Source organism: Candoia aspera, chromosome 3 (assembly GCF_035149785.1).
Source record: "Candoia aspera isolate rCanAsp1 chromosome 3, rCanAsp1.hap2, whole genome shotgun sequence".
NCBI classification, from domain to species: domain Eukaryota; kingdom Metazoa; phylum Chordata; class Lepidosauria; order Squamata; family Boidae; genus Candoia; species Candoia aspera.
This window is the reverse complement of record NC_086155.1, coordinates 22,131,217-22,157,860: the sequence shown is the minus strand read 5'-3', so window position 1 is coordinate 22,157,860 and position 26,644 is coordinate 22,131,217. Positions and strand designations below refer to the sequence as shown.

Here is a 26,644-nt window from a genome sequence, read left to right as displayed (position 1 = left end):
GAAACTATAAAAGCTGCATTCACAAAAACAATTTCTCCAGTCTTCCGCAACTACGCATCCTCTCTGTGCATTGAAGGTAGATTTCTCACTTCAACATGAAGTTGCTCCATTTCAAAAGCACTTCTCGCAGTTTCCAGCTAGTCTAATTATGTAAAGTGCTCACTTAGGAGAAAACAAAATATGAGGAAATTTGAGGAACAAAGGCTGAAATGTGAACGTGTTTTTGCTTATTAGCCAGGCTAAGTCCCCTTAAATGAGCAGGGCTTGGCTCATATGTGATTTGACCCATCTTGTTTTTCCACCCACCTCTGCAAAATGCTATCAGTGGTATGCATAAAAGTACATTCCATTTCTAGTCATATCCATGTCACAGTGTTAAATACCTTGCTGGATTTCTATTAACTCTAAAAAGCCTTGATTAATTCTATCAAATAAACAGTTTATACTGGGAAGCTGTCAAATGTATAACTATGGGCATTCTGAAGAAAAGGATTGTTCTCTATGGTTCCATTCCTTAAGCAAAACTGGCAGCGATTTCTTTTCTTACAATGGAGTAGGAGAAAAATATTTGCATAAAAATATGAATGGACAAGTACTTAGATTTAAAAGATAAGGATGCCTCTGAGTCAAGCTCAAGTCCTGCACATTGAGACATATCCATACAGTTTTCTTGATAATAGTACCAAAGTGTGTGGTGATGGTGTTTTTTTCACTTCCCAGCTTGGCCTACAGCCCTGGTAGTGATGTCCCCCTGAAGTACTAATGAGGCCTTAGCTTTAGAGCCAAGACAAGGTCAGCCAGATGCTATCGCCTGCTGAGATTTAAATGTAAACTGATTTAAATTCTGTTCAGAAGCAAGAAGGTCTGTCAGAGAACAGTTTTCAATATGAAAAGCTAACTTATCTTTAAAACTAAAAATAAAATATAATAAGGAAAGTGAGGCCTTAAAGGAGCTCATTAATAGTACCTCAATAGGTTTATGGAGCAGGTACACAATTCAGCTAGTCACAGTCCTTCACTATGGTGAGATATATTTCTATTTATCTTAGATAAATGCTTTATAAATTTGTACATATTGTATATAATTTCTTATTCAGAAATTAAGGAAATGTGCTTTCTTTGGGAAAAGAACATGTGAAAGTCAAATTATACTATTTTATAATACAGTTTATTTTAAATACAGTGTTATATAAAATACAGATATTGTATTATCATTATTACCAACATCACCTCATTTTGGCAGTCAAAGCAGTTTAAAAGAATAAAACATGAAGTGAATCAGATTAAAAACTTAAAAATAGTTAAAATCACTGTGAACTAGCTCAGATGTCTTAAACTGTGCCATTGGAAGATTACTACTATAATGTTTATGTTTAAAGTTTACAAAGTGCTCTTTTGAAACACCTCAGATTTCCTCAGAAATGCCTTCAATTGGAAAGCAAATGAAGGCATCAGTGAGTTGGGAGGAAGATGTTTTAAGTACCCAGATTACAAAAGGTTTACAATAAAACAGTTACCAATTAACAAATTGTGTAATGAAATCACTGAAGTTTAATCCTTGTCAAATGTAACAGGTCCTGGTCCAAATTTCCAAAGACATACTTTAACTCTATTTCTGCAAACCCAATGGAGCCTGAAGGGTAGAAAAAGCCCACAAGCTTTTTACTTTCACAAAATGTGAATGTGTACTGTAATAGATGAAGTTACAGAAATGCAGTACATTTAGGGAAATCCATTCACTACAAGAACAGAACATTACTTCTAGTTACTGAATATTCAACAGTTTTTTAAAATCTTATTCTTTGAACCCTATCATCATTACAGTAAATTAATGAAACTCCCTGCAGCTCTCAACAAAACTGTGTCAACATCAGTTACAGAATTTTTATCATGATGGGACAGGACAATACATTTAGGAAGAACTAAGACAAAGTCTTCTGGGATTAGCAATTGGAGAACACCAGGCTGAAGGAGAAACTTCTCTACAAATCTCCCATTTTTGCACTTGAAATATCTTGCTATGTATCTTTTGTGTATAATAGAAATGTCCAGTTTTAGAAATCAGCATTTTCAGGAACAAAGGGAACAAGCCAAGTTGTTTAAACAAGCCTGAATTTTTTAAAAATGGACATCACAAAAATTTTATCAATTAAAATGGATTAAATATACATTCACCTCAAAGATGTCCTGCATTCCAGCTTTTGGATGAAGGCCCAGTTAAATTAATTACTTTGACTGCAGTTGAAAACAAAATCAAATTATACATATAAATCGGGTGTAATAATACCTTAAGCTAATGCATCCATAAAGGAAGGATATCCAGAGCCATCCAAGAAAAAGGAAAAGTAGCATTAAGGGAAAGGCAAACACAAACCAAGAGCCAAAATTCACAACATCACACCCTGGAAAAAAACTTAAGAGAAAAAAAAAGACCAATTAATATAAAGTGGAGAAAATGTCTTTGAATAAATTGAAAATATGAAACATATAACCAAAACAATATGTCTTACAACCTTCCAAAACGAATTTATAAAATGCAATTAATAAAAGACACTCCAAGATTATCCGAATTTTTTTCACATTCTCTAGGAAAATCCTATTCAAGAGTCCTAACTCTGTAATTTCTGGCACACACAATGGCTGACTTCACATATTGCACTAATCTATGTTTTGCTTAATAAACATTTTTAAATAGGCCACAATTAGTTGGTTTACCCATTGTGCTCGCAAAACACCATGGCTGGATTCACATAGTATGATAAGTTAATATCAAACAGTCACATTATGGCCAAGTGCATTGTGTGAACCTGGCCAGTATCTGCTATTATCAATGCCAATGTTCTTAGTTTTCTACGCATTCCAGCTGCCTGCTCCACCAAATACTGTACCTCTTTAACTGTCCTGAAAGAATGAGATTTGGTGCTGTTCCAGTCAGTGTTGCTGTTCCACCAATACTAGCAGCGTAAGGGATGGAAATCAGAAATCCTTTCCATACATTTGCCTTATATTCTTCTTCCTTCTTTACATCCAAGGAAATGTCAACTGTGACTTCCTTCTCTTCAGTCATGTCTTTCCTTCAAAACATTCCAAATAAAAATACAGCATTTGAAATCCCTTTTTGTCTGTCTGTCTGCTGATGCATTCAGAGAGGGATATTTGGGCCAATTTATCAATAATAGAATTAATTCTTCTGCTGGCGGGTAGGACCTCTATGGGTTCAGGATGGATTAAGCTTAAAGCAGTAACAGATAGCACCAGTGACACTCAACATTTTAATCTTTTTTGTTTAGGATTGTGACTATGTTTAAATAGATGAAAAGTAAAAGTAGTACCACTCTACATTTAATACAGAGATGAGAAAGCCATTGCTGACCATGGGACACACTCAATATTTTTGGAAGGATGACGCATTATGATGTAAAGTGGTTGAAACTATTTTATATGAGCAGGAAGAGTTAGACTTTTTTCCTAGGGTTTTTTTTTCCTTTTCCTGTAAATGCAATTTGCTTTAAAGGTATATAAAAGATGGAAATTCAGCAGGCACAACTTTTCTTTCTCCTGCATGACAATTTCCTTGTCTTTTGCTCTTTTATGCAAGTATGAAAAATATTTAAATTCTGGGTGTTTGTTCCCTTTAAAGGAGAGAAGTTAACTTGAGGGGCCATAAACCTGGTGTCAGAACATATACTTAACTTGCAGAGGGTTCAAGGTTCAATCTCCAATATGTACTGTTAAAAGAAACAGGGCCCCAAAAGACCACTGTCTGAGAGCTAGGAATGTGTGCCAGATGTAGTCATGGTGAACCATAGGTCAACAGGTGAACCATAGGTGAACCATAGACTAGGTCCATCTGTCCAACAGAATCAACACTGATTCACAGAGGCTCCTCAGATTTTCAGGCAGGGATCTTTCCCAGCTCAACCTGGAGATGCCCAAGATCCTTCTTACAGCCTTATTGAACAATGACCTTGTTGGATATTTTGTAAAACCACTATTTAACAGATTTAACAATACATGTGCGAACCTGCATTTCTTTCCATTCTCTTATACTGGCATAGCAAAAAAGTAGGCTTTGCTTCCATTTTCAGTTAATTACAGTCTTGTCATTCCATCCAACCATCAATTGTAGTTGATTTGAACTACAATTTAACCAAGGTAACAAACTTTTCAGCTCTGGGGGCCACTACAGTAGCCATTAGTGAGTTCAGAGTTACAAACATTGCATACACACAGAGTGTCTTCATTCCCATCACACTGCTTTCTTGGGGCATGGGGACATTACAGAATCATTGTATTCCAATCAAGCAAATAAATTATTGAAGGACTGTGATGCATTATGATACTTGGTATCATAATATAGGCAGTCCCCTTCTGTCAGTTGATTGACAGGAAAAACTATAGCACTATATTGTTAGAAGGATTGCAGCAGCCTTCCTTTCTACTGATTGAATTCATAGGGAAGCCTTGTTGCACCGGAGAAAGGAGAGGTCTCTTCCACAGCACAACCAGCTGTGAGGGAGACAGGGAGGGAGACACTAAATTGCATCCATCTTTTAGAAAACTAAGATTCCCCAGACACTGCTTAAACAAGCCAGGATGACAACCATATTTTAATCTTGACTTGTAAGGCTAAACCAGTGCTAAAACTAACCACAATAAGTCCTGGTTAGGAGGACATCATAGTAAATAGCAGTTTCCTGAAAAAAGAAGCAGGCAATTTTCTCCTTGCAACCCTATTAGAGGAAAATGGAAGAAAGAATACACAAACCCCAAATTCACTTTTCTAGATTTCTCAAAACTGGGGCTATCCATTTATATGGTACAACATCCAGAATTCTTCCTAGGGCTGAGAATGAGTGTCTGGCCCAAGGTCATCCAGCTGGCTTCGTGCCTAAGACCAGACTAGAACTCTCAGTCTCCTGGTTTCTAGCCCGATGCCTTAACCACTACACCAAACTGGCTTCCAAAGCAGATACAAAAAGTTTAGATCAGTAGATTTAGTGCACAGAATTAGAAAAACATACATACAAAGAAATTCTCCATCTAGCACCTTGGAATCCTGCCTCCCTATATATTAGTCCCCAGGTCTAAATCCTAGACATCTTCCTACCATCTCTTTGCATCAATAGCTGCATTGTTTCTCAAGTGTGAAGGTTCCTGCCATCTGTCCCTTGTTTACAAAATGTCCATCCCTGGTAAGAAAGTCAGAGATTCCCATCTCACCAGCTACAACTCTTACAAAATATAGCAAGATATAGAAGATTTTTTCCTATTAAAAAACAGGAAGATATGCCATGGAGCTTACTGCCAAGTAAGCAGTTTCATACTTCAGATAACTGTCTTCCTTTTCAATAGCAACTTACTCATTAATATTTGTTAGAAGCTGCATCTCAGTTGGCACCAAGTGAAGTTTATTCTGATGTACTGAAGCTAAAAAATAAACATTTCAAAAGAGTGTTTAAACAGACAGAAAAATGGTTCTTGAAGTATATTTATATTATTATCATTATTATTTATTAAATGTGTATATATTTGACTCCCAGTGACTCCCACCATTATAAAAAATGGTGCTGTTATTTAAAAGCAGTGAAGTTAAATATCTCAATCCTATGAAGCTACTGTGGCAGAGAAAAAACCTACAGGTTTGAAAAAGGCATAAATGCCTTCATCATAAATGTATAGATATGGGGCTTGCCTCTGATTGTTGGAATTGGTAAAATAATATCTATGGACCTCACTGAAACTTGAAGACACGTTATCAACATCTGCATGAGGATTGGCTCATTCAGACATCAAGTCTCTATTTGATGTTACAGCTGAACCAGTCTTGCATGTCTGTTTAGTGGGCAGAATTCAAATATTTTCACATACAATTTAAATAGTAGTCTAATAAAAGTCTAATAAAAGCCGTCGAAAGGTCGGCGGTTCGAATCCGCGTGGCAGGGTGAGCTTCCGTTGCTAGTCCCAGCTCCTGCCAACCTAGCAGTTCGAAAACATGCAAATGTGAGTAGATTAATAGGTACCGCTTCGGCGGGAAGGTAACGGCGTTCCGTGTCGTCATGCCGGCCACATGACCACAGACGGGTCTTATGGACAACGCCGGCTCCAAGGCTTAGAAACGGAGATGAGCACCGCCCCCTAGAGTCGGACTCGACTGGACTTAACGTCAAGGGAAACCTTTACCTTTACCTAATAAAAGTTATTGTAAAAATTCCTTTATATATGCACTCTCTCCATAGGCATCAAAAGGTCTACCAGCTAAAAGCAGAATAACCAAACAGGAAAAATTGTTCATAAATTGATGTGAGGCAGCAGACAAGATTCAAAGGTTGGATGATAAATCAGAACAAATATTACTGAACTGTAGATATAGCACAGAGTGAAAGAATTAGCAAATAAGAGGAACTGCTAGTTTGTCCCATACTGAAGGTCACTGTTCTCTTGTCAAATTGCAAAAGCATCAGCTCAGCAGGCCTGCAGCAATTGTGCAGAATAAATAATATATGTTTTAAATTAGTGTATACATCAGGATTGGGCAAAACATACATCCTTCCAAATGCTGATAGACTACATTATCTCTTATAACTGGCCATGCTAGCTAGATCTGCTGGTTGGAACAACCATTGAAGGGGCAGTAGTTGCCTCTCACCTACAATTTTGTAAATGTCAATATTTACATATGAATGTTGACAAACTGAGAAAATGTTGTGAATGTCTAACAGCATCCAAGGTGAGTCAATGAATATTGACATCTAAATATAATTGTCAGTTGATGTCAGTTGTTGGTCTTTGATGTCTGTCTTAAAAAAAAAAGAGAAAATGCATATTTGCTTTTGGACATTCATAAAATTCATCTCAGTCTACACTGAAATAAATGTCAATATTCACTACAATTATTGTATTTTCCCAAAACATAGGGACCCTGAAATATATCAATCTAACCTCAAGAGAATGTGCTGTTCTGATCTTACTACAGTAGAAATGTCACAGCAGTCTCCCTGCCAAAAACGTTTTGACTACAAAACTATATTGCTTATACTGGAAACAAAATACAGCCATCCTGAATTAGTAGTTTCATACCTTAATGCTCCATGAATTTATTTAATCACTTCTTAAAGCCATGTAAGTTTTAGCCGAGCTCTGGCATTTGTAGTAGCAGATTCCCCAGTTTAACTATGCTGCATGAAATATTATTTTTTGACTATTCTGGGGCTCAGAGGCAAATTTAAAAGTTTGCTAAGTACCACATGGATCAGGACTAGGTTCACACATCGCACTGGCTCAGAATTTGATTTGGCTGCTTTTTGCTTAAGGTGTTGTACGAAGTCAGTGATTGTGATTTGTAAACATGGTTTATATCTTAGTGCGCTGCGAAAATTTAGGCAATATAGTTTATTCAGTAAACTGTGGTTATGGTAAAAACAACTGACATAATATGCAAACTCGGTTATTAATTATTTTTCTAACGAAATATTATATTACTGTTAGTTTTGGATTTTTTTTCTTAAAGGAACAATAAATCTACTTGCAGTTGCATGTTAACTACAGCAGATAAGCTCTCTAGATCATCATGATGTTGGTACATGAGATTTTACCTCTGATGCACCTTATCTATCGTATTAATCTTACTTGGATTTTTCAAGTTTCATAATTAACAAAAAAATCATCTGTATTTTGCCATTTTTTAAGAAAAATGTACTTATTGATATTATACCTTAGTGAAATGCTTGTTTTCATCTTTATTAGAACCTTATTATATTACCACATTTTCTACAGAGGGCCAGGATTAAGGGTCACTAAGCATTAAAATGTCCTATTGAGCCTTTATTTTTAATAGAACATGCTCTTTTGACCCTAGATCTTGTATAAATTTTTCCATCTGGAACTGTCATCTGCTTTTACCCATTTCCTGATATTAAAGACCAACAGAACATTACAGAAAAGCACAAGGTGGACAAAGTCTATGAACCTGCTCACTCTGCTGTTGAAAGTATGTCTCTTACTGCTCAGTGAACCTGTGACTTTTGCACTGTCATGTTTTATACTTCACTGTTTCACCAATCCTGGCATTCTTTCTTATTTAAGCAATAAAATGGTGTCTCAGCTCATGACCAGAACAACAGGGAATGAATTAAAACAATAATGTACTATGGATGCCCTTTTTCATTCCATAGTACAACAATGTATGGCTCAGATTGGGCACATGTTGATACAATCCAGTTTTGGAGTTTGTTCAAACTGTTATGAAAAGGATTGTGCTCTCTGAAACAGCAGGTCTGTAATCAAGGAGTGCTTCTTGTTCCTTGGCTATGTTAGATCTACTGATGGTAGTGGTGCCAGGAAGATTTCTCTCAGATGCGAGTGAACTTGAGCTGGTTGGATCTGGCCACAGTTATCCATGTCTTGGTAGCACAGAACTGAATTACTGCAACATGCTCTATGTGAGACTATCCTTGAAGAAGAATGAAAAGCTTTAGTTAGTGTGCAGTGAGCTAGCTAGATTGCTAACCATGTACAAAGTACCATAATCCTATCATGCCTATACTGAAACATCTGTGCTGACTGCCAACTATTATCCAGGCTCAATTTAAGGTGTTTAAGACTGAAAGCCATAAATACAGTAGGACATAACTACTTGAACCAGGGGCATCCACAGGAAGGGGGGGAAGGGGATGTCAACAGTGTCAAAATGATGGGCATTGGTCATGACCAGGCAATCAAACCTCCACCCCTTCTTAACATTCTCTGTTGTCACTCCCAAACTATGCAGCACCCAGCCTCTAAAACCTTGACTGATCACCACTCTCTCTGCTTTTATAGCAGTATATGAAGATTAAACACTTTAACTTACATTTTTAAAATAGTTCCATAATAGCCATAATTGGTACTTTATGTATTATTTTAATTATTCTGAGTAATTGGTTTTTATATTGCTCATGGCTGTAGCCATCTTGAGTACTCTTTTTTGGATAGGAAGTGGGACATTATTATTTAATCATCATTTTTATTATCTTCCCTTATCATCATTCTCACCATTATTATTATTCTGCCAATAATTCTTTTAAAATAACTCAAACTGTAAGTCATGAAAATGTTTATACCCATGTTTCTGGAATCTGGCAGGCTCTATCCACTCTACTTCTCATACCTGTTGTCATGAGTAAGGATGGCCAGCAGGGGGCTCCCATCCAGACTGTCAAGCGCATGCGTAGCACTGAGGAACTGTTCAGCCATTCAAAGAGACACAGATCGGGACCGCCTTAACCTTTGGGGTTTATATGGCTGGGTTTTCCCACGCTTCCTCAGTTTGTTAGGATTCTTGTTAAGTACTACTAATAAATATTAGAGACCAAGTCCTCGCCTCAGTGTGTTTCCTGGTTGTTAGGACACCTGTAAATGTTATCACATTATTTCAAAAAATATAAAAGATGACACTGTTCCATCCAAACAATCTGAGCAGCACTGACCTGCTTCTTAAGTGCTCAGGTGAAGTTTAAACCAGACCTTTTCTTCAGTTCATGCTCTTGCTCTCACAAGAAACATTTTCCCATACTCAATTACCGTTGTTAGAATACAGGAAAATGCAGCTTTGAATACTGTGTACATTTGCAGATCAAATGTCCTTCTGATTCTTTGCTGTAGCACCATGGCAACCTATATATGCGTGTGTGTGTGTGTGTGCGAGAGAGAGAGAAATGAACTCATATTTTTAGGAATACTGGAATGGGTCAATCAGACTTACCTTGATTTTCTTCTTTTACCCTGTCGAGATCCTTAGATGTTTCCTTATCTCCGAAAAGGCTTTTTAGAACAGCCATTGCAATTGGTAGCATCATAGCAGTAGAGGCTGTGTTACTCAGCCACATAGACAGGAAGGAAGTTGTTAGCATCATGCCTAAAATGAGCCTGAGGAGAGGAGAGGAGGTCTAAAACTCAGGGTCTTACAGAATCATTTTTTTTTTCATTTCAGTTGAGAAAATCCCATAGTGACACCACGCAAGATTAATCAGTACAATATCACCTTTTAGCATACGCCAACTTGGTGCCTTACTGTCAGTCGTACCAGGTAGATCAGACCAAGAAACAGATGCCAGGTAAGCCAGAACTACTTTCATTAAGATTGGCTATAGTGACAGAACCTTGCAAGTCTGAATGTGCTTCTCCTCCTCTCTTTTTTATCTTCATGTGAATTTGGGGGGTGTCTGTCTGAGGCACTTTCAGACCCTTCCCATCACATCTGGGCTTCCACAACGTTTATCTGCTTGTTGCCTTGGTAATAGATTTCCTTCTCTCCATCAAGGTATCCTTTCTACACTTCCAGGTATGTTGGACTATAACTGTTACCATCCCTGTTGTGGCTGTGGATAAGCAAAACTGAGCTAGAGCACAACATAAACTATAAGGGCCTAACAGGAACATGATTTAAAACTAGCCACAGGGATTAAAGACCCAGCAAATAGCAGCATTAGCCAATCCTGGCTGATCTCAAAAAAACAGAGCTGGGTCAGACCCAATTTGTATTTGGATAGAAGACACCAGAAAATCCCAGGATTGTTGAACAGATAGAGAAATTGAAACAATATCATAGAAGAAGGAAGTGACAAACCACTTCTGTAGTGGCAGCAGTGCAAATGTGTTCACGTAGTCACCAGGACCTGAGGCTGACTCAAGAATGCCTTGACTTCATTTCATTTCATTTCATTTCATTTCATTGTGCCTTTGAGTCAGTTTCTGACTCCTGGCAACTGCCTGGACTAGTCCCTGCCATTTTCTTGGCAAGTTTTTTCAGAAGTGGTTTGCCATTGCCTGCTTCGTAGGGCTGAGAGAGAGTGACTGGCCCAAGATCACCCAGCTGGCTTTGTGCCTAAGGCAAGAGTAGAACTCACAGTTTCACAGTTTCTAGCCTGATGCCTTAACCACTACACCAGATTGGTCCTCTGACTTTACTTACAGGAATTAAAATACAGGACAAAAAGAAACCTAGGAGAATAGAAACATCTTAACCTGCTGCCAGGGTAACAGCCATATCTGTGGCATTTATTGTGTTTTATTTATATGTTTAAATAGGTTTTATATTTTGTACTTATTTTCAATGAGCAGCAGTTTGGAAATATTTTTCTAAGCACATCATCCTGTCAGATTTTGCCGCAGTGTGAGTAGTTGTGAGTCCATTATGTTACTCTGTATCAAAATAATGAGAGATTGTAACCAAACCTACACTATGAAGGATTTCATAGGTGATAACCAGCACCTTCACTTGCACCTGGAAGCCTACTGGGAGCCAGTACAGCTTGTACAAGTTACATGAGAGTAACTTAGTGCCACCACCACATTCTGGACCAGCTGCAGCTTCTGAGCAGTCTCAGGCACAACTCCATGTAGAGGGTGTTGCAGTAGTCTGAATGGGAGGTGACCAAAGCATGAGTAGGGCTTCCCAATTCAGGAACAGCTGCAATTGGTGCACAAAATGAATTTATGCCTCCTGTTCCTCAAGATGGAACTTAGAATCCAGGAGGACTCCCAAATTGTGCACCAGCACTGTTTGTGAGAAAGCTATCCCATCCAGAACAGATGATGGAAAATCATTCTAGGGAGCCCTAAGACCCAGAGCCACTCAGTCTTGCTAGGGCTAAGCCAAAGCCTGTTCTTCCCCATCCAGTCCCCCACAGTAAATGTAGGCGAAGTTTTGTAAAAGAACACTCTCCTAGTCGTTCACCTCCAAGTGCTTCTTTTCCTGCATGCCTGCTGCAACAGATTGTACAAGGTAAAGCAGGGGTGGACAATATATGGAATCTGACTTGCCAGGTGCTGGTGAATTCCAGTCCTTATGAGCTGTAGTTAATGTGGCCAGTACTGAGGGAGGATGGGAACTGCAGTCCAACTGCATCTTTGAATATCACACATTGCCAACCGCTGCAATAGCCTTATGGCAGCCAAAACAATACATTTTAATTTAGCCCAGTGTCAAGCGTGCCCTGCACTTTAATTCCATATAAAGAGAGGGGTGGACATAAATGTTGCAGAGAAAATGTCTGTATTCCTGACATGTCTGAATTGTGAAAGTTCTTTCTCTGGAGTCATTTCTCATTCATGCCTTTTGTTAAATTATCACAGAGGTAATTTGCTCTCAATTGTGGCCCCTGGCCACAAAGTTATCACTGTGACTTAATCTTTGACATTTGTGTTAAACAATATCTGATTTTCATTGCTCCCCTTCCCCCACATTAAAAATAAAAAGATTTATCTTCATTATAATTCAGCTTTCACGCTTCTAAATCACTTAGGTTCCATCATTTCAAAGGGAGGTTTACATATTTACTCAGGTCTACACATGGAGTTCAATGAAGTTTATCCCCAAATCAATTGAAAAATTAGTTTAGCCTTCTTCCAGGATGAATGGTGCAATTTTGGGGATGTTTACTTAGAAGTACATTTCACCAAGAAACTCCAAGGCAAGGGTAAGTGAGTGGCAATCATAGCTACTTCTAAATGAAATCACAAAGAAGTTAAGCCACAATCTGAGTCCCATTATTACACAGCCCTATGACTGCACTTCTCTAAAGACCTGACTTTTCCTAACCCAGAGCCTTTACCTACACCTTCAAATGCTGAGTAAAATACATCAAGGGTTCCACAAGACTCCTGAAATTCAACCTTGTGGCCTGGTGTCTCTGTGGACATATCCATGCAGTTTTCTTGCCACAGAAGTGGTTTGCCACTACCTTCCTCCAGAAGGCATTTTCAGCTTCCCAGCCTCACTTGCAGACCTGAACTTCCTTGATGGTCTCCCATCCAAGTACTGATTATGTCCAGTACGGCTCAGCTTTTGAGATCATCCAAAGATAAATAGGGGTTTCCACTTAGCCAGGCTGGTTTTTTTTATCAGCTTGATATATTTTCCCACTTAACAATATAATTCAAGTTAAAACCATGTCCATTAGAAAATAAAAATACAAAAATAAGCCCATGGAGTCTAAGATACATGTTTTAAAAAGCTTGCACATTACATGAACTGAAGCTTAAGTATAATTTTTAAAAACATGTCTAATTCTATGAATTTTGAAATTCAATTCAACCCAATTTTGAAATATATTTTAGGAAATATATGATTGTTTCTACCTGCCATTAGGAGAGACATCCTGCAGGTCCCAGAAATCACAGAATGTCACCTAGTGGGACCCAGAAAGCAGTGCTTTTCTGTCATAGCCTTTGGAACACCATAGCCCCCAACATTAGATTGGCCCCAACGCTGCCAGCTTTTCTGAAAGCTTTGAAGTTGTGGATGCATTCCTGGATCTGGGGATCAAGTGGTTAGTTGGAGCCCCATGTGGTGGTGGTGGTGACGTTTTACTGTAGATCAGTTTTTAGCTCCATTGTCTTATAAATTTTATATGCTATCATTTTGATGTTTATTTTTATTGTGTTTTCATATGTGGATAACCTTCTAGAATTGTTGGGGCAAGACAAGTGGCCGTACAAACCAAATAAAAATATCTGCTCTGCTCTGCTCTGCTCTGCTCTGCTCTGCTCTGCTCTGCTCTGCTCTGCTCTGAAAGGTTATTTGCAAAAGCTGTAGAAGTCTTTTTAAATGAATTTCCAGTTTGATGATCCAAACTGGACAAATACAAAAGAACCTGACTAAATCCAAACTTGACATACTGTATTTACAAAAAGTGTTATAGTGGTTATGGTGCTAAACTAGAACTAGGAAGACCTGGGTTAAAGTCCCTTCTTGGCCAGGCAAGGTTACTGTATGACTGTGGCTCAGCCATTCTCTTTCTCTGTGCAACCTGTATCACAGCACTGTTGTTGAGGGGTGGGGGTGGGAAGGAGATGGAAAGACAGAGTGCTATGCTATATGCCACCTTTTGTTCCTGGAGAGAAGATAGGAAATAAATGTAACAAATAATATGTAACTGGGATTCACATATCTCTGCTAGGTGGTAGATCACTGTGACAAGTGCAATTTTAGTCCATCCCTTCTCTTATTTTGGACACAAAACTGAGCTCAAGTTTTCATTGCTCCAGTAGTTACTTACCTGGCTGGTTGGACTCCCACTAACATAAGGATTCTTAATGCAATTCTGCGATGCAGATTCCACTCTTCAATGGCAGCTGCCATGATCAAGCCACTCAAAAAGAGGAAGTTGGTGTCTAAGAAGTACTGGGGACAAACTTTGCTGGCTGGGAGAACTCCAAGGAAAGGGAACAGAATTATGGGGAGAAGAGCAGTCACTGATAAAGGCAGAGCTTCGGTGCACCAATATACAGCCATCACCAAAATGACATAGAGACATTTGCCTTCCTGCAAGGATATCAAACGGGGAAAAAAAAAGGGGGGGGGAGGAAGCATTATAAGTAATTTCTAAATCACTTGGAAAGTTGCAAAGACTTTTGTATTCCTTATTTTATTCTCACTGATTACAATACCAATGCTACAAAATGGTTTCTGTTAGCCTTGTGAGGTAGTCCAGACAAGAAGCACAGCCAGGAGGACTAGTTCTAACCTTATTGTAAGGTTACATTCACAGAAACTTGCAAGTCTGAAAGTACCCCTCCTGTCCCTCACTTTTACTCTCCCTAAAACTAGGGAGGGTCTCTTCTAAGATGCTTTCACCACCCCTCCTCTTTTGGACTCAAATTTCATTTATCAGACTGTGTCCAGGCTGTGGCTCTTCCTTCTGTCTCCCAAGGTGACAGCATGACTGTGGCTCAGCCATTACAGTTTCCAATTTTTTATTTTTGCTTTAAAAAAAGAAGATGGGGATTTGAAGTTCACATCACTATTTACCCCAAACTGGGTTGGTTTATTTGGATTTATGTTTAGGCAATTTTAGAGGGAACAAAAAGTAGGGGAAATATCATAAAAGTATTCAGCATAAAAGAAAACAACAAAGTTTGGGAAACCATTACTACCGCTTATCTTTATGCTTACAAGAGTCAAAATTCACTTGACAAATAGTACAATCAAGGTTTTCCATGCTGATATGAGCAGTTGCAACATGGCAGGGAGAGGAAGCAATCCCTAAGTACACACTTACTTTGGATGAGAAAACTTCAAAGAAAATATGAATGGGACTGAGAATCACATGCAGCTTTTTCATAAATGAGAAGGAAGTGGTTTAGATGTACGTTCTCTGCTATAAAGACCTGTCCTGGAATTGGGTGAGTTTAAACTTAGACTACCTTTGCAGCACTGAGAGGCACACTATATTGGACTGCTTTCCAAGAGGGTTTTTCCCCATCTCTTTTAAAAAAAAATGTTTATTAAGAGTTTTTACATAGATAAAAAATACAGAAATAAAAGAAAGAGTGCAGAGGACAATACAGTTAAAGAAAAAAAAACATATAATTAAAAAAGTAACTTCTGCCCTTCTTTACAGCAATTGCAAACAAACTCGTTATCTCCCCTCCCTCTTTAACATTACAATAGTCACTTCAGCCCCTTATTCAATCCTTTTTCAATCATCAGATCCAGAAATCACAATTTCACTTTTTTCCATTTTCAGCAAAAAGTCCATAAAAGGTTTCCAGTCTTTTATAAAAGTACATATTGTTTTATCCCTGACCAAACAGGTCAGTTTAGCCATTTCTGCTAATTCTGCAATCTTCACAATCCATTTCTCCACTGTGGGTTTTTCAATATTTCTCCATCTTTGTGCCTATAATAATCTTGCTGCAGTTACTATAAAATTTGTTTCTTTTTTCTTTTTTCTTTTTGCTTTTTTATAAGTCTACCATGCATGGTAAAATGTCTTCTCATGTTTTTCACGTTTCCAACATTGACTAGAAGTACCTTTATACAACTTAGATAATTTCCCTGCTATATACCAGTGGTACTTTGTTTTATAAAAAATTGTCTCTCAAATTATAACGTAACGTGAATTTCAGTCCTTTTATCCACATGCCTATCCATTGTGCCAGCCCAGACAAATGCTGACATTCCTCTATGGGTGTATGCCAGTTCTGCACTTCAGCAGAACCAGGGATGATTTTTTTAAAGACTAAAGGCTCAGCCAAGGCCCACTCTGTCTATGAGGCCCAAGGTGGCTTCCACCCGTCTTGTCTATTTCTATGCCACTGCACACCCTCATATATAATATTATAATACAATACAATATATGGGATAAGATAGTGATCTATTATATTAAATATGACTGTAAACATGAAGTAATTGAATCATGCAAAAGGTGCTTCATAAGTGTAGTTTATTATAACTGATGTGGTAAGTTATTTATGGTCTGTATGAGTACTCAGTAACTGATTTCTTTTTTCTCTCGATCTAAGACTGCAAGAAGAATTTTAGGCCAAAGATATACCTCAGATGGATTAAGGTCATTTCATTAATGGAGAGGGATCAGATAAGAGAATAAAAAAACAGTCATTCTGTCCTAACAACCAAGAAACACACTGAGACATGGAACTGGTCTCTAATATTTATTGCTAGTACTTAACAGGAATCCTAACAAACTGAAGAAGCGTGGGAAAACCCAGACATATAACCCCCAAGGGTTAAGGCGGTTCCGATCTGTGTCTCTTTGAATGGCTGAACAATTCATCAGTGCTACGCATGCGCTTGACAGTCTGGATGGGAGCCCCCTGCTCGCCATCCTTACTCATGACACATTCAGGTGAAAGAACCAAAGCATGAAAAGACCTATGGAAAGAAGAACATTATCACTAGCTCATAGCTCAATATTTTAGAAATGCTGGGCATATACTGGAATGGAAACAGCACAATCTGAGCTAGAAAGTCTACTTAATCACCCACTTAAATGCAGCATGTAGAAACTGAGTTGGCAACAAGAGTTGGCAACAAGACCTACTAGTATAGTAGTATTATTCAAATCCAAGTCACATCACCGACTTTTCAGCAAAGCCATATGCAGTGATTAATCTCTATTCAAATACAGAAGTGACAGCCATAGGATCATCAACTTTAGGCAAGGTAATTCTAAAGTTTTGAGAGCTAGCTGCAAAGAACTATCATAGATAATTTGAAAAATGGACATTTCCAACCTTGACAAATGGGCTATTAGTGCTGCACCAATCCTTCAGGTTTCCAAACAGGTTTCCAAACACAGATCTATCAAAGCAATCTAATTTCCTATCTCTCAATATTAACATAAAGCTCTTGGAAACCAAAGTCCATGCTCAGAGTGTCCATGTGGTGAGTTTGGTCAAAGGGCATCAGTTCCCATGGAAAGAGAAAAAAGATCTAAATAGCATCCTTTCTTGATTCCACCAACTTTCACGTCTGTCTTATTTTGCTCTATGGCAATCACCAATCAGTTTTAACCAAGCCTCTGAGTTAGCTCAAATGATTTTTTTAAATAATTATTTGACTTGACTAAAGTTCAGATGATTTTTTGGGTTACAAATGCAAACTTTCTTATGAGTCTTGTGACTGAGTTAATTTTCTAACCATGTAATAATTGCAGCCAAAAAGTCTTTTCCTCAGTTATGCAAGACATGTTTTACATAATCTTCTCTGTCACAACAGAGGAAAGAGAAGGATATTTTTAATTATTGTTCTTCCTCATATACTTATTTTTGTTCTTCATACAGTATCTCTGAATGTCTACCTTTGCTATACTCTGTATTTAAACAACAGCAAAGTGTTCTCAGTTACAAAGATGACTGAGTTCCATCTGGGCTGAGAGGCAATAAATTGTCTCCATCCATTTGCTACCCAAGCTACTGAGAACCAAGAACTAAGGAAACAGAATTTTACCAACAACCTGGAGAGCTGAGTTGGATCTCACTATAGAGGGCAATGGTCTGCAGAATGCTCTAAAGGAGACCATAATCTTTCTGTTCCTTCTTCTGTGCACTTCCTCTTCTGTGCTCCCCCTCTCCTTTCCCCACCCAACCATTCACTGTTTTCCTGCCTTTTCCTCTTATGTATGGTATCCTTTTTCCAGGATTACAGTATTCATTTAGGTGGCAGAAAAGCTGCGACAAGAACCTTTTCAATACCAGGACAAATTGTGGGCCTCCTTGGAGAGTCTTGTGTGGTTGCAAGCTCAGGCGCAGGCCTGAACACCACTAATCACAGTGGCCTGTTTGGTGGACTCCCTACCTTCTTCTCAGGGGATAATTAGCATCAGTCTGGTCAGTCTCTGATCTCTCTCCTCCTCAAAAAGTATACTGTATATATTAACATATATAAATTATATGCATAATATATATGAACACATATGCTAAGCGTGTGAAGATTTCTGGAGCTCACCTGTCTCTGACTCTCCTTTGGAAGGGATAAGAGTTGAGGTCCAGCATTAAAGGGTCAGGTCCAGGAATAATATTCAAATATTTCTGTACATGTTGCTGTCTGTCACAAAAATGCATGTGTTGAATCTTATGAAACTGGGAGCTGCTGCTTCTGAAGATGTTGCTGCTCCTTTTCAATAGTACTGTATGAAATTAGTATAGCCTAGATGCATGTCAAAGTCCCTGAATTGATATATATGTGGATCTAATGTTCTTGCTATTAACATTTAGAATAGATAGCAAATGGCTTACTCTGAATTACCTTGTCTTGACTCTTTGTCCAATGGCATTGAAGCTTACATTAAAAAGATCTTTTTGTGACCTCTTTGACCTCATTCCCCATTGATTGCTCGGATGTGCTTTTGTGGAAACATTGTCCAAATTTGAATGTGGTGCCCTTCTATTAGTGGCACAAAGGCTTCTAAAGCTAGCTACCCTCATTTCTAATTCATTGATGGAAAGGCATAACTCCACCTTGGATCGGGTCCCATGAGATGAGTGATTGAGAGACTGAGCTTCCCAGACCAACAGGCTAGCATCCATGATGATTTTGCCCTTGCAGCATTCTCTCAAGTGCATCCCTTTTAACAGGTTGGTTGATTCTAGACACCATTGCTGGGAGTTGATCACTGTGCTCAGGATCTTCAGAGTTGAATGAAATTAAAGCAATCTGTTCCTGAATATTAATACTTTTACTGTAGTAATCTTGCATTTAGATCTCAAGGCAGATACTTAAATGAGTCACAAGCCAAGATTATCAGGGCTCTTAAACCAAGAAAGGTGATTGCTAAAATCTTTTATTTGTAAGATGTTAAACTAGTGTAGGAGCAAAGAAATAGATAAGCATGCTGGCTAGGGAATTCTGGGAGTTGAAGTCCACCCATCTTAAAGGTGCCATGTTTGAAAAACACTGCCTTAGACTAATAGGCTGAGAAAGCTAACGAAGCTGGGGGATATTCCCTTCCATCTTCAAATAAACCTTGAGCTATACCACTGCAGGCTGTCATTCTATTTAACCTCACAGGGCAGTGGGGAAGATTACGATGTTAACTGCGGGACCTGTCTCATACAGGCTATGATTTCGTGGGTTTTGTTTCTTTGGTGCCAATTCCTTTCTCTTTCTCTGTCTCCATGCTAACCCTGTTTTATGGATTCCATTACAACATTTGTGTGTTTGCCATCTCAAAATAGCTGGAAACTTGCAGTTGATTTTCAGCGATGGTGATCTGTGAAGCCTCTAAGATACAAACAAACAAATAAAAAGATATATGCAACTATGCAACTCTAGGGTATAAGTTGCTCATCTCTGTGTTATACCCAAAGCAAACGCTAGAAATGGGATTGCCAATAAAGCTGTTTGGCAAGAGAGTCAGGACAAAGGGAAGAATGTGTTTCTCTGCAGAATTAATACTGAGAAGTTGCTACCAGAAAATACGCTGATGGCTGCTTATGTAGAAGCAGAGGATGTTAACAGAGAATCAACAAGTTAATGGAGAATTCTTTCCATAGCTGTTACTTATTGGTTCTATGTTGCCTCCACTTTCAGGAATGCCTCTGAATTATCTGTTGCTGGAAAGAGCAACAGGAGCTAGCTGTTGCTTCATGATTTGCTTCTGTATCACCCAGAAGCAGGTGAACAACACTGGGTGTAACTGGATGCTGGACTAGGCAAGTCTTTGATCTGATCCAGCAGAGCTGTTTTATATTTCTGTCAAAGCACAATCCAACTGCCAGTAGTATTACAATGGAAAGTTTCAACACACATTCATCTGGTATAAGCATACCTAATACACTCATGAGTATCTGTGTGCCTACTGACAACTTCCTTCATACCTGCCAAATTTAACACTCCACCTGACATTTCAAACTTAAATAAATAAATATATAAACAAAAAAGAAATTGCCATACTACAAAACAAACCACAAGCTTCCAGTATTATTTTGTTTTCCAAGAATGGGTTTGGCCCCTATAGATGTTCTTAGAAAAATTATTTACTGTATTAATATTTTTATTTTATTGGGCTTATATGCCACTCCAACTCTGAACAGTCAAAGAAAAGGGTAAATATATACATAAAAATCAAAAAGTAACTTTACACTTCTATGCTGGGGCAGGTATATAAACTCAGTTCAAAGAAAAATGCCATATTCCAAGACAGAACAGTTCATAATACATGTTTCCCAAAGCCTGCTGAAAAAACCACGTTTTAATCCCCTTTCTGAAATTACAAAGAAGGGGAGACCAGTGCTTTGCTTGGAAGTATACCGCACTGCCCAGGGGAAAAAAAGGACAAAAACAGAGGTCATGAGCAGCACCCAGCCGGGGTGGAGGTGGTTGAGGAGTAGCAGATAGCATTCAGATAAATCAGTTTTCTAACGTCTTACGTCCCATGGGCAAACCCACCTGGGCAAACCCAAATCCGTTTTGGATGTCCTCAAAATTCCCAGTGTCTATCGGTCCAAAACACTTGGAAATCTCTGCAGTGTGTGTTTGTGCGAGAGAGAGAGAGGTTTCAAAAACTCACTGCAGAGTAGCTATTTGATCTCTCTAGCAAGTGAAAATTCTAGAGTTCCATATCATACCAGGCTTCATTTCAATTTAGAAATGTATGCCTTACACACACGCTTTCCTTCCTGTTGGTCTTCTGCATAGATCCAACAACCCCATGAACTTTCTAGGCCCGCCATGCCTTTACCTCTCCTAACACCTTTGGCATTTCAAAACATCATTTTAGAAAATGTAGCCTGACCTTCTCCTTTTTCAATAGCAGCCTGCTTGTTATGCCCATGCAAAGCTACTCAGATTTTCAAAATGAGAACTTGGTCTCACAGGAGCAGAACAAAGAATCTTTGGCTGCCAAACAAAATTAGGTCTTTCCCATATCTTCCAATCCAAAGAAATCTGTTTATTTAAAGAATAATAAAACATTGCCCTGAGATAGCATAATCCTCTGCATGGGACCTCTGTATGCAGACATGGGCAGATTTCAGCCTGCAGGAAGTTTTAGCCCGTCAATCAGAGCCAGGTACAAAATAGGGGCAGAGGAAAGATAGCCTGGAGCTAAACAGAAATTGTATTTCAAGAGAATGGTGCCAATGTCTTGCATTCTTCTATGAATTGTATGCTGGAGAAACCTGGATATATACATTTGACATTTCAACTAGACTTTCCCTTAAAGCAGTGTTTTTCAGCCTTGGCAACTGTAAGTTGGCAACTGTAAGTTACAGTTGCCAAGGTTGAAAAACACTGCCGTCAAGTGTACCATTTACTTCTTTTGATTTTCTCTTGCTCAGGGGAGAGTGGTTTGGGAGAGGGAGTTATCTGCATGGAATAAATGTCTCCCTGATTTCAAATGTTTAATTCGTTGCCATGTTTATTTGTAATTATATATAAACAGTAGTTATATACTGTTTGATATCTTTCTTAATTTTTGGTTGCACATCACTTTGAGATAGTTCAGTATGAAGTGTCTCCAGTAAAGAGTAAATTTCCTGGGAGTCAAAGACCTGCTTTCTTAGGATTCTTGATTGGCAGGGAGTTTCTATTCCTGTTCAAGAGAAATAAGGCACAACCCCCCTCAGACTTTATTGCTCAGTGCTGTAAAGCTACAGGAGGCCCAGCTGGCAACTGGTATTGGGGGAAAGGACAAAGTTTATAGTCTCTGCCTTACATGCATTTTCATTTCTTATTTGTACACAGTCCCTTTTCCCACAGATGTTCCATGTGTGATGTAAAAAAACCCATCCATCACATTATGGTGGTTCCTAGAGGAGAACCAGCTTGCCCTCTTTTATACAGCAGAAATACTATTCATGGACTCACATGAATAGTAAAATGGGGGTTCATGATGCTTTTACATTCACCAGGAATTCTGTTTCAAGATAATGAAACAGAAGCAAGCAGGATAAACATTTAAAATTTGAAATGCACTGTTTTTCTGTTTCCCATCACATTCTCTCAAACACTGAAACATCAATGTTTGCTTAAAATGGATTGGTTTGGACATGAGTGAAAGGTGGATTCATTAATACCCTACATAAAAGATACTGTTGCAGTGCAAACCTACACAGTGTGCAGCCAACCAGCCATCTGGGCTGGTGTGTTCTTGAAGTCACTTGGCCTATTTTTTCATTTCCAAGCAAGAAGTAAAGCAAGGGATTTACTAAGCTGCTGGATATCATATATGCCCTATGTGTTGCACTCATCTTGGCAGGTCAAAAATTATGCAGTCCTGTTTTAGTGATTCAGTATAACACGTACCAAAAATCAAGTACTATAAGGGAAATTCACTATAATTTATCAGAAAGCTTAGTTCTTTGGGGAAGAATATTCTACATTTAAAAGAGTATTTGGGGGTAGGTTCCAAGAACTCTGCAGAACTTGAGAAAACAGCATTATCTTCAAACAGAATTAAAAACTCTGCCTTAACGCATCAAGGGAAGCCCAACCTGACATGATCAGCCATTTCACTTTTGACAAGCAAAGAGAAGCACTGGGGCTCCTCTGCCAGTTTGGAGCAGGGTGGCATGGCTGTTTCAGTCACATCTTTAATCTCAGTGAAGCATCCTATTGAGCTTCACACAGTATATGAATAAGAGTCCCCGGTGTGAGATTATATAAGCCTTTGAAGGAATTTAAATATTTTCAGGAACATATAAAGTTGCATATGCAAGTCAGTCCACCAGTGATTTTAATCCACCATCACCAACACTATGTGCCAGTGGGTCCCCGAGGTTTTCAGGCAATTTATTTAGACCTCCCTGGAAATGCCCAGGATAGAGCCTCAGGCACACAGATCAGATGCTCTACCACTGAGCTACAAGCCCTTCCCTTTTGTTGTCTTTGAACCAAATAAAACATTGCACACTTACAATTTCCTAATGAATACCCCCAAAAGACACGACAAGGCAAAATAAGCTATAAGAAGAATCCTGCTGTCCATTTTAGGGCAACACATTTATGAAGGGTTAATAAAAAGAATTATGAAAGACACCAGGCTGGAAACCAGGAGACCAGGAGTTCCAGTCCTGCCTTAGGCAAAGCTGGCTGGGTGACTTTGGGCCAGTCACTCTCTTTTAGCCCTAGGAAGAAGGCAATGGCAAATCACTTCTGAAAATGCTGCCAAGAAAACTGCATGGACTTCTCCAGGCAATTCCCAGGAATCAAGACTGATTTGAAGGCACCAAAAAATAAAAATAAATAAGGCTTTTAGAATTTCCATTATGCAATCTCACATACTTAAAAATAGCAGTATTATTATTGATATAAATTATATCATTTCCAGTGATTCTTAGAGCTCTGCCAAGCAAGCAGATCAATGGATGAGGAAATTTAGCGGGGGGCTCACATGATCTTAAGATTTAAATTAATACAGGCAGTCCTTGCTTAGCGACTGCCTCGGACAGTGACTGTTCAGTTACAACGGTGCTGAAAAAGTAACTTTGCGACCACTCCCTTTGCAGCATGTCTCTGTCATGTGTTCGCCATTACAGTCAGTCTGTGTAAAATCGTAAGCACAGTTGCAGACATGAGATTTTTCACTTAGCAACCGCTTCACTTAACAACCAAGTTGCCAGTCCCAACTGCAGCCACTAAATGAGGACTACCTATAGAAACAATTTGATTCTCACCATGTAAGGAAAAATACCAGAGAACTTTCTGTCTGACTGATGGGAATGCAGTTTAGAACAAAGACAATATATCTGAAGAATACTAAATTGGATAAGCTGTACTACACAATTATCCTGAACATATTCAGGAATGGTCATAATACAATATACAGTGAGAGACACAGTCCCTGAATTTTATTGCACATGATTGTAGATCTTCTAACCTGAAAGACATTTAAAGGCTGAAGCTGCAGAGAAGACAAGACGGACATTTTCTCAGAGAATGGAACTGTGTGTCCTAGTTGCTGATCTCCTTTGTGCCAACAAACTTAGCTCTGAATATCTCAATCAGAACTTGGCAAGAGGAGAAAGAAAAGGATGAAAATCCTAGCATTTGCAAGAAAATTCTGTACCATTTTTGTGTTTGATTCTATTTTAAAAAATGCTGGTTCCTGCTCTAATATTATGGTACGTTAATATGTATCGCTTATAGATGTACTGAAATGGCTAAAAATAATCTACAATTAAAACAGCAAACTATGCATGGAGTGCCAAGTTTAGAAAATGGGCCAAATAACTGCTTAGAAAACTCCTGAACAAGTTATTTTATACAGGTTTCCTTAAAAAAAAAAAAGTTGCACTAGGCTGTAGTCTTAAACTACTGCAGTGGAGCTTACTTGTATATTAAAAGGTACAGGACTGTACTCAGTACTTCTGTTCTGAGCGTTCCACTGGGTCGTCTTTTGTGATCAAAAGATAAAATGTGACAACAAAGTATTTTGGAAGCAATGACCAAGAAAGAAGAGACAAAAAATTGAGTGAATTTTTATTGATCAGGTTCACTTGGAGCACAGGAAACGAAAATGTTTGTCTGGACTTGGCATCTGAAAGAGCAGTAATGAACAAGCTCTGGGTATTTCTCCAGAAAAAATATTCGTATCTTTGTGACATGAATGACAGGCAGTTCTTGAACCAAAACTACATTAGTTTTGCAATGAAAGGCGATCCAGAATTGTGATTTTCCATTCTTTTACAGAATGGAATGGGGGATTCTCCAGTAACTTGAGATAGCCAATATTTTTCAACTAAAATATTCAGCCTTAGAAGCTTGCTGCATTAGGAGACAATCTTGAACAACAAGGGCATCATACCAGAACAGGCAAGAGAACAGTGCGTACAATGTTTAGCTGGAGAGAATTAATTTTGGAGAAAGCATAGATTTCTCAGAGTATTCTTGACTGGGTGGTAGAGAAGAGTTATTCTCCTACAGTTGAAAAGTCTTCTAACCTAGCAGAGAAGAAACTGGAACTTTAAAGAGACAGAAATATTACTTTTCTACAGAGAGAGTAACGATTTAGATTTGAAGAAAAAATACTCCCTTGGAGCAATTTTTTTCTATTGATAAAAATGCTGAGGGAAAATGGAAGAAACCTGGAAAAGAAGAAAGGAAATAGTCTGGTGATCTGATGTAGAAAAACTATCACTGAAAGCCATCTTGTATATTAAAAGGTTGATTCTCAGTTGGAACTGTCAAGATTCCCAACAATCGTCTCCAAGTTGCTGCCCTTCAAACACACTGGACTAGAACTATTGTCTTCAATCATTATCGTCTTCAGTCATCAAAGATTGTATCAGCTGGGGGTGATGGGAGCTGCAGTTGCAGTTCAATCAACTAGAGGAGACCAAGATGAAGCAGGGACAACTTTAAGCCACTCTGGGCTGTTAAGGGAAGAAGCAGCATAAAAATACTTGAAATAAATAAAAACAGATTTGCAGGGATCAGAAAGCCAGTAATTATTGCCACAAAACATGATAGTAATATTTTGGAGTCCTGAAAGAGCAGAGAGGTATGGCATGGATTACTTTGTCAGGACATTAAGTGGGACAGTTGATAAAGAGGAAAAAAGGGAGCAAAATCTAGAGATGGGGAAGAGGGATGAGGGACCAAGGCCAAAGACTTGCTTCTCCGTGTCTCTGGGCTGTTCCAGAGAAGAGCCCCTTAAGGAAGGGAAGCCCTTAACTAAAACTGATACACGCTGAGCAAAAGCTTAAGTGACAATTTACAGGAAAGTAAGGCAGGGTTTTAATTTAGGAAAGTGGAGGTCATACCAGAGTACTTTCCCGCCTGCTGCTTTAACTACTACATGCCTATGTTGACAGTCAGAAAGTTATTGAACGGAGCTTCCCACACCCACTAAGAGGAAAACGGCACCTGCTCAGATGTTGCCTGGCCTAGTTAAAGCCAAAGTCGGAAAGACTGGGGCCCCCGGCTGGGAGATGGGGCAGCTCTGCGGTTACTCGGCAGTGGAGGGGCCCGGGACGGGGTCACGGAAGGCCCGAAGGAAGAGCAGCTTTTCTTAGGGGTATCAGAAGTCTGAGTGATAGCCCAGAAAAGGTGGCGGGGCAAGGCGTTACCTTGGGGGGCAGGCTGAAGAGGATGGGCAGCAGCAGCAGCGGAGTGCACACAAGCACCAAGTAGCGGCGGATACACCACACTTTCTTCACTACGGCTCCCAGCGCTGCCATACCCTGACAAACACCCCACGCGACCGGCTTGAGAGACCGGCCACGGCGCCAGGACCGAGCTTTTATCTCGGGGGAGGGAGGGGGCGGAGGAGGGGGCAGGGCTTTTACCGGGGGGCGGTGGTGGCAGCGGGCCGGAGCAGGGGGCTCTTCCGACCCGCTCCCCACCAGCCCTCGGACCCAAAGAAGGGGACCCGCCGCGTCCTCCTCCAAACGCGTTGGCTCCTCCCGCGCGCCCACC

General features: G+C 39.1%; 1 protein-coding gene across 1 annotated transcript in view; it reads right to left on the bottom strand.

Annotated features, from left to right (window-relative positions):
* Positions 1-26,422, bottom strand: part of SLC13A3 (solute carrier family 13 member 3) — a 46,183-nt gene extending 19,761 nt beyond the window's left edge. The window contains exons 1-6 of the mRNA XM_063297107.1: positions 26,296-26,422; positions 14,040-14,305; positions 9,743-9,906; positions 5,364-5,430; positions 2,889-3,074; positions 2,288-2,413 (exon numbers count right to left, since the gene is read on the bottom strand). Coding sequence (XP_063153177.1) covers positions 2,288-2,413; positions 2,889-3,074; positions 5,364-5,430; positions 9,743-9,906; positions 14,040-14,305; positions 26,296-26,406 — 920 coding nt within the window. The 5' untranslated portion in view covers positions 26,407-26,422. The remainder of the gene's footprint in view (positions 1-2,287; positions 2,414-2,888; positions 3,075-5,363; positions 5,431-9,742; positions 9,907-14,039; positions 14,306-26,295) is intronic.
* Between the last annotated feature and the right edge of the window lie 222 nt (positions 26,423-26,644).